This window comes from Piliocolobus tephrosceles, chromosome 16, assembly GCF_002776525.5.
Source record: "Piliocolobus tephrosceles isolate RC106 chromosome 16, ASM277652v3, whole genome shotgun sequence".
In the NCBI taxonomy this organism is placed as follows: Eukaryota; Metazoa; Chordata; class Mammalia; order Primates; family Cercopithecidae; genus Piliocolobus; species Piliocolobus tephrosceles.
This window is the reverse complement of record NC_045449.1, coordinates 68,743,071-68,751,226: the sequence shown is the minus strand read 5'-3', so window position 1 is coordinate 68,751,226 and position 8,156 is coordinate 68,743,071. Positions and strand designations below refer to the sequence as shown.

At 54.1% G+C, this 8,156-nt stretch overlaps 2 protein-coding genes across 4 annotated transcripts in view; one reads left to right on the top strand and one right to left on the bottom strand.

Annotated features, from left to right (window-relative positions):
• NT5C (5', 3'-nucleotidase, cytosolic) overlaps positions 1-334 on the top strand; it is a 1,534-nt gene extending 1,200 nt beyond the window's left edge. Inside the window, 1 exon segment of the mRNA XM_026456807.1 lies at positions 1-334. This exon segment is cut by the window's left edge and continues 10 nt beyond it. Coding sequence (XP_026312592.1) covers positions 1-129 — 129 coding nt within the window. The 3' untranslated portion in view covers positions 130-334.
• The window catches only part of ARMC7 (armadillo repeat containing 7), a 24,926-nt gene continuing 17,095 nt past the window's right edge, over positions 326-8,156 (bottom strand). For 2 of the 3 annotated variants that reach the window (XM_023211845.2, XM_023211846.2), the window contains one exon: positions 326-1,976. In XM_023211845.2, coding sequence (XP_023067613.1) covers positions 1,615-1,976 — 362 coding nt within the window. In that variant the 3' untranslated portion in view covers positions 326-1,614. The remainder of the gene's footprint in view (positions 1,977-8,156) is intronic. The other variant, XM_023211849.1, reaches the window with a different exon arrangement.

Genomic DNA, 8,156 nt, shown 5'->3' with positions numbered 1-8,156 from the left:
CACATCTTGTTCACCTGCTGTCACAATCGGCACCTGGTCCTGCCCCCGACAAAGAGACGGTTGCTCTCCTGGAGTGACAACTGGCGGGAGATCTTAGACAGCAAGCGAGGAGCCGCGCAGCGCGAATGAGCGGGGATGCTGCGGGCAACAGCTGGAGCTGAAGGAAGGGCAGGGGCCACCACAGAGGCGAGTCAGGGCGGCATCGTACTGGTGCCTCTGGCCCTGGCCCAGCCACCTGGTACCTCCCGAGAGGCTGCCGCTGGCCCCTGGCTTGCATGGAAATAATGGGAAAACCAGTTGGAACCCTTTAATAAAAGACCTTGGCTTTCTAGTCTTCTGGGACCCTTTATTTGGGAACATAAAGGGACAGGCTCCCTGGATGGGTGCTGATGAGCCCTTCCCTCCCCTCAGCCCAGTGGTCTCTGAATCTGCCCCATTTCCATGCCCATGTGGATACCATTCTTGTAGCACCTGCCATTCCTGGGCCATCTAAGGGGTCAGCCTTGAGGGGGTACACAAGAGGCAAGGACCCCCCATTTTCCCTGAGTAACTTTCCATCAAGTCTCATGCTCCTTCAGTTGACCAGGGGGCACCGTGGACGTGGAGCCACATCCTTTATGTTGCTGTCTCTTCCTGTCTCCCTTGAGCACCATTTTCACTGCGTCCCTCATGCCCTCATGACACACTTCTGGGGTAGGGCTCCCCATCACTGAGTGTGACAGCAAAGGAGGGCCAAAGCTTTCAGTCAGGGGCCTGGGGTGGCGAGTCGGGGAGGAGGGCTGAAGCTTTCAGCCCAGACCATGGGGTGGCAAGTGGGGGAGGAGGAAGGCCAAAGCTTTCAGCCGGGGCCGTGGGGTGGCAAGGGGAGAAGATGCAGTTCCCAGGGCTGGCACCTCTACTCCGACATATCACCTGCATGGCCTTGTGCTTGATGCCCAATGGCCACATTAAGTCACTGGGCTGTCACTCAAGGGCAGAGACCATATCTTCATCTTGGAATCATGGTGCTTAGCAGATAGCACGGCTGGTGGACAGTCAATGCTGGGCCACAGATTATCCAGGTTGGCATCCACCAGGCCCAGATGTCCAGCTTGGAGAGCCCCTGGGGGCGGTATCCATCCTCCACAGCCCCGGAGGGGGCAGATCCTCCCAGCGTGAGATCCTTTTACCATGAGGCATCTCATTCCTATCCCTGAAAACTACTCCAGACGCTTCTGGTAAGGGATAATCCCTGATTTCCGGCAGCAAAGGCAGCTCTCCTAAGCCTCAGTCCCAGCTCTTGAGAACACTGTACTGCGAAGCCTCTGGGTCCAGACACTTGGCCACTTCTTACGCCAGGGCCTGAGCCTGGCAGTGATGGCACCAGACGTAGGGTAGAGAGTGCCGGCCTATGAAAGCAGCTCCAGTTTGATCTCTGCGTGCCTCCGAGTCTGGCTTCCTCACTCCCAATGGCGTTTCATCACAGTGTAAATGCCTGTCCTGCTGAAAGAACCCGCCTTGCAAATGGCTGAAAAGGCACCAGTGGGGCAGCATCTGCTCCCCCTGTTCCCTGCGTCCACATCAGGACCGTGGTCTCCAGCAGTAGGGGTGCTACAGTCTCGCGGTCCCCGTGGATCAGCGCTGCCGTGGGGCCATACTCCTCGGCAGTGGGATACCCAGGGCAGAGTGCGCCTGCCGGCTGCGGGCCTCGGCCACCTGGCGTGGGGAGCAGAAGTCCTCCAGGAAGATCTGCGCCAGGTTCCGGAGCCTGGCACTGGCCGAGAGGGAGAAGCGAAGCATGCACTGCACCACAGGCGCGGCGGTCAGCTCTGGGGAAAAGCTGCGGCCCGACGGGCTCAGGTGCATGAGCGTGGTAATGGCGGACAGCACCGTCTCCTCGTTGGGGCTGGACAGGCAGTTGATGATGAGTGGGACGCCTCCCGCCTGCAGGATGTGCTCCTTGTTGGCCCGGTCTGGGCACAGGTTGCACAGGCCTCCTGTGGGAGACCAAGGAAGAATCTGGATGCTGTAGCCCTGGGCCTCCTCCCAGCTCCCCAGCTCATGAACCCCAGGGAGGGCCCAGGCCGTTGAGAAGCTGGTCCCAGCACAAGCGATCCAAAGCCCATTCCGGCTCCTGCCTTCTCGGTTCTAGAAAGGCCTGCCTGCTCCCCCCTGCCACAGCCCAGCCTTCCAGAGGTGCGCACAAATCCCTTTCCCTCTCGGTTCAGCCAGTTCAATGGCTGATCCGCTTTCTTTTTTCCCTTTCTTAAATGTAAAAACCTAAAACAAGGCCGGCCCAGGCACAGTGGCTCATGCTTGTAATCCCAGCACTTTGGGAGGCTGAGGTGGGTGGATCACCTGAGGTCAGGAGTTCGAGACCAACCTGGCCAACATGGTGAAACTCTGTCTCCACTAAAAATACAAAAATTAGCCGGGTGTGGCAGGTGCCTGTAATCCCAGCTACTTGTGAGGCTAAGGCAGGAGAATCGCTTGAACCTGGGAGGCGGAGGGTGCAGTAAGCCGAGGTTGCACCATTGCACTCCAGCCTGGGCAACACAGTGAGACCCTATCTCAAAAAAATAAACTAAAAACCTATAATGTATCATCACCTTAGAACAATTTATAAAAATTATAAACATGGGCCGGGCGCGGTGGCTCAAGCCTGTAATCCCAGCACTTTGGGAGGCCGAGACGGGCGGATCACGAGGTCAGGAGATCGAGACTATCCTGGCTAACACGGTGAAACCCCGTCTCTACTAAAAAATACAAAAAACTAGCTGGGCGAGGTGGCGGGCGCCTGTAGTCCCAGCTACTCGGGAGGCTGAGGCAGGAGAATGGCGTAAACCCGTGAGGCGGAGCTTGCAGTGAGCTGAGATCCGGCCACTGCACTCCAGCCTGGGCGACAGAGCGAGACTCCGTCTCAAAAAAAAAAAAAAAAAAAAAAAAATTATAAACATGTAAGATGATGGTTTCATGGGTATATGCATACACCAAAGTTTATCAAATTGTACCCTTTAAATATGTGCAGTTTATTATGTCCATCATATAGCAATAAAACTGGTAAAAACACTAGAATGGGCTGGGCACAGTGGCTCACCCCTGTAATTCCAGTGCTTTGGGAGGCCAATGCAGGAGGATCCCTTGAGCCCAGGAATTCAACACCAGCCTGGGCAACATGGCAAAACTCTGGCTCTACCAAAACACACAAAATTAGCCAGGCGTGGAGGTACATGCCTGTAGTCCCAGCTACTTGAGTGGCTGAGGTGGGAGGACTGCCTGCGCCCAGGAGGTGGAGCTGCAGTAAGCCACGACTGCACCACTGCACTCCAACCTGGGCGACAGAGTGAGACTCTGTCTCAAAAACAAACAAATGGCTGGGTGCAGTGGCTCACGCCTATAATCCCAGCACTTTTGGGAGGCCGAGATGGATGGATCACCCTGAGGTCAGGAGTTCCAGACCAGCCTGGTCAACATGGTAAAACCCCATCTCTACTAAAAATGCAAAAATTTAGCCGGGCGTGGTGGCACATGCCTGTTATCCCAGCTACTTGGGAGGCCAAGGCAGGAGAATCACTTGAACCCAGCAGGTGGAGGTTGCAGTGAGCCGAGATCACGCCACTGCACTCCAGCCTGGGTGACAGAGCAAAACTCTGTCTCAAAAAAATAAAATAAAATAAATAAATAAATAAATAAAATAAAAGCTGGAGTAAACCATGCACAGTGGTGCATGCCTGTAAGTCTTAACTCCCAGGGAGGCTGAGGCAGAAGTATGACCTGAAGCCAGAAGTTCAAGACCAGACTGGACAACATAGGGAGACCCGACCCCAAGCAGAGTATCCCATTTCTACTAAATACTTACATGTATTCACATATTTCAAATTGTGGGATGAAAAACAAATGTTTTTTGTTTTTCCCAAAGTGCTGGGACTATAGGCATGACCCACTGTGCCCGCCCCAGCTTTTTACATTTAACAATATGTTGTGATTAGCGGGGCACGGTAGAGCCCGCCTATAGTCCCAGCTACTAGGGAGGCTGAGGCAGGAGAATCGCTTGAACCCAGGAGGCTGAGGTTGCAATGAGCCGAGATTGCGCCACTGCACTCCAACCTGAGCAAACCAGTGAAACTCCAACTCAAACAAAACAAAACAAAAAAAAACCCCGGCCGGGCGCGGTGGCTCAAGCCTGTAATCCCAGCACTTTGGGAGGCCGAGACGGGCGGATCACGAGGTCAGGAGATCGAGACCATCCTGGCTAACACGGTGAAACCCCGTCTCTACTAAAAATACAAAAAACTAGCCGGGCGAGGTGGCGGGCGCCTGTAGTCCCAGCTACTCCGGAGGCTGAGGCAGGAGAATGGCGTAAACCCGGGAGGCAGAGCTTGCAGTGAGCTGAGATCTGGCCACTGCACTCCAGCTCCGGCGACAGAGCAAGACTCCGTCTCAAAAAAAAAAAAAAAAAAAAAAAAAAAAAAACCCCAAAAACAATGTATTGTGAACATCTTTCCATGCCAATAAATGCACATTCATGGCTATGCAGTCATTGTAGATTAGTGGTAAGGAGTGTACCATTTGACATATGTAGTGTAATTAAGAGATGAGAGCATTTTAATGTTATTTCCATGTCACCGTTGCTAGGATTCTGGAGGAGAACAGAAAAGGTAACAGTAAGAGATCAGTGGTTCTGCATCAAAGAACTCATGTGCTCAGGTAATGTGGCCGGAATCCCACCCCCATTCCCTCAAGTCAGGCCTCCTCGGTGTAATGACCTCTTGGCCTCGGGGACAGATGCTACCTTGTTTTGGAGGTCACTCTGCTCAGCACCGGCTGCTCACTGTGGGAAGATGACTTTCTGTGCATCCTAATTGAGCTTCCTGTCATCACGGTACCCCTCCCTTTGGTTCCTGCTCAGTGGAGGAAGCCACTTCTCAGTTCATTTGCAAAACATGCCCAGTGTCCTGAGTGACCAATCAGGAGTGAAGGCCACAGCTCTACCCACTTGCCCTGTTTTTCTGGAAACTAACGTTAGAGAAGATTTACCTGAACCTGAAACCCAACTAAGACATCTTCCCCAGCCGGAGGGACAGGTGCCCATGGTGCCCCTGCCAAGGACCCTCCTTCACTGACTGGGGCAGGAGCCTGCCAAGGTTTCACTCTGCTGCCTGCTCCCGAGCAGCACCTGGGTCAGACTGGTCCTGCTTTGGGGAAACTGTTTTTTTTTTTTGAGACGGAGTCTTGCTCAGTCGCCCAGGCTGGAGTGCAGTGGCGCGATCTTGGCTGACTGCAACCTCCATCCCCCAGGTTCAAGCAATTCTCCTGCCTCACACCCTCCCAAGTAGCTGGGCTTACAGGCACATGCCACCACGCCCGACTAATTTTTTTGTATTTTTAGTAGAGACAGGGTTTCGCCATGTTAGCCAGGCTGATCTTAAACTCTTGGCCTCAGATGATCCACCCATCTTGGCCTCCCAAAGTGCTGAGATTACGGGCGTGAGTCACCGCACCCGGCTGGGGGAACATTATTACAGGATCCCACTGCATGTGGAGTGAATTCCAGACCCCCGTGTGCTCCTTACCGCTGAGCTGTCCTGTCTGTTCTTCCCTCTCCCTGGCACTCACTGCAGTCGCCAACCTCAGTCCATCCCTGAGACCTTTCAGCCCCCAGCTGTCACACGCTGACACCCTCTTGCTGCTAACAAGCCCTCCACTGCTCTCCTTGTGAGTAGCGTCTTCCTGGGATACCAGACTAGGCGCTCTGCCATGTCGGGGTGGCCCTTCGTCACCCAGTTCTTTAAGCACTGACCCGGGGGGGAAAGGGTTGAAAGAACCGCGGATGGTCAGGGGGCTGGAAGGATGGCTCCCTGACATCCCGCCCACCCTGGACTTCTGTAGTTCTTAGATCTGGGCTGCAGCTCATAGGCAGGACACGTCTGAGGGACGGAGGGGGCTCTTTGGCCTCTCTGGAGTCCTGAGAAAGAGGAGCAGCAGCAGAGGGCAACTAGGCACTGACCAAGAGCCTCTCCCCTTGGAACCTCCCTTGCCAGTCCCACCTCAGCACTTCCTAAAGCACAGGGTGGCCCCTGGCATGGCTGCCTTCTGTCCTTCCACCAGGAGCTGTAAGGCAGGGCTCAAGCTCCTGGAACTGTGGACACTTCACTGAGCATGCACCGGACACATGACTGAACCCTAGAAACGAGTGCTATCATCACCCCCATTTCTGTGGGAGAAGTCAAGGCTATGAGAGGCTGAGTGAGCTGCCCAAAACGCTAAAGAGGAGGAGCCTTCTGCTCCTCTCATGGGAAATGGCGGCCTCTGGAAGCAGTAAGGACAACTCATCCAGCCTTGGGCAGATGCCAGGTTCAGTCTGGAGCAGGGGCAGTGGAAGTGCTATGGTTGGACTCAGCTGCTCAGACACACCCGCGGCCTGTCTCCCGAGCTGACAGGGGAGCAGCCTCCTGTGCACACTGGACTGCGGGTGGGGTGATGGGATTTGTCTCTGTGTAAAGTGTGGTAAGATGAAGCCCAAGTCATGGCCTGCCAGCTGAGTCATCACCACGCCCAGGTGCACCTGGGCAGGACAGGCCACCCAGACTGCAGAAAACCGGGGGGGGCAGGAAGAGGCCTCAGGAAAGCCACCCCTCCCCTCCCTCCCCACACAGAGGCCCGGGAGTCTCCAAGGATGGGCCAGGTGCCTGCCAGAGCTCACCAGCTGCTTGGGCACCCTCTGCAGTAGCAGGGAACTTCCTGAAGTCCCTCTGCCTGGTGGGCAGTGTCCCTTAGAGATGAAGAAGGGGGTGAGGGCCAGAAAAGAAAAGGGCAGAGAGCTTCAGGGCAGGAAGGCTGACCTGGAGCAGAAAGATGAGCCAAGATGGTGCCAGAGGACCCACAAGAGGCCACAGCCACAGCTGCTTTGAGCTTCTCCCTGGGTCTACCTGTGTGAACCTGCCCTGAAGAACTGAAGAAGGCCATGGAAAAAGAGCAACATGGAAACTGGGAGCTTCCTAGAATGCTCAGTAATAGTCAGATGGCTAAATTATGGAACATATATATGATGAAACAGTATACAGTACTTTTTTTTTTGAGTATGAGCCTCGCTCTTGTCGCCCAGGCTGGTGTGCAGTGACACGATCTCGGCTCACTGAAACCTCCGCCTCCTGGGTTCAAGTGATTCTCCTGCCTCAGCCTCCCAAGTAGCTGGATTACAGGCATGCACCACCACGCCCAGTTAATTTTGTATTTTTAGTGGAGACGGGGGTTTCACCATGTTGGCCAGGCTAATCTCGAATTCCTGACCTCGTGTCTTGGCCTCCCAAAGTGCTGGGATGACAGGCGTGAGCTGCTGTGTTCGGCAATATTTACAGTTCTTAAAAATAATGTCTTCAGAGTGGGCGTGGTGGCTCACGCCTATAATCCTAGCATTCTGGGAGCTGAGGCGGGTGGATCACGAGGTCAGGAGATTGAGACCATCTTGGCTAAAACGGTGAAACCCCATCTCTATTAAAAACACAAAAAATTAGCCAGGCGCGGTGGTGGGCGCCTGTAGTCCCAGATACTCAGGAGGCTGAGGCAGGAGAATGGCCTGAATCTGGGAGGCGGAGCCTGCAGTGAGCAGAGATCGCGCCACTGCACTCCAGCCTGTACGGCGACAGAGCAAAACTCTGTCTCAAAAAAAAAAAAAAAAAGTCTTCAAAGGCCGGGTGTGGTGGCTTATGCCTGTTATCCCAGTACTTTGGGAGGCCGAGGTGGGTGGATCACAAGGTCAGGAGTTCAAGACCAACATAGCCAATATAGTGAAACCCCATCTCTACTAAGAAAAAAAAAAAAAAATACCTGGGCCTGGTGGTGTATCCCTGTAGTCCCAGCTACTCAGGAGGCCGAGGCAAGAGAATTGCTTGAACTCAGGAGGTGGAGGTTGCAGTGAGCCGAGATTGCACCACTGCACTCCAGCTTGGGTGACAGAGTGAAACTTCACCTCAAAAATTAAAAAAAAAAAAAAAGTCTCCAAAGAATAATTCATGTTAGAAAATGCCTATAATTTGGCCGGGCGCGGTGGCTCAAGCCTGTAATCCCAGCACTTTGGGAGGCCGAGACGGGCGGATCACGAGGTCAGGAGATCGAGACCATCCTGGCTAACACGGTGAAACCCCATCTCTACTAAAAATACAAAAAACTAGCCGGGA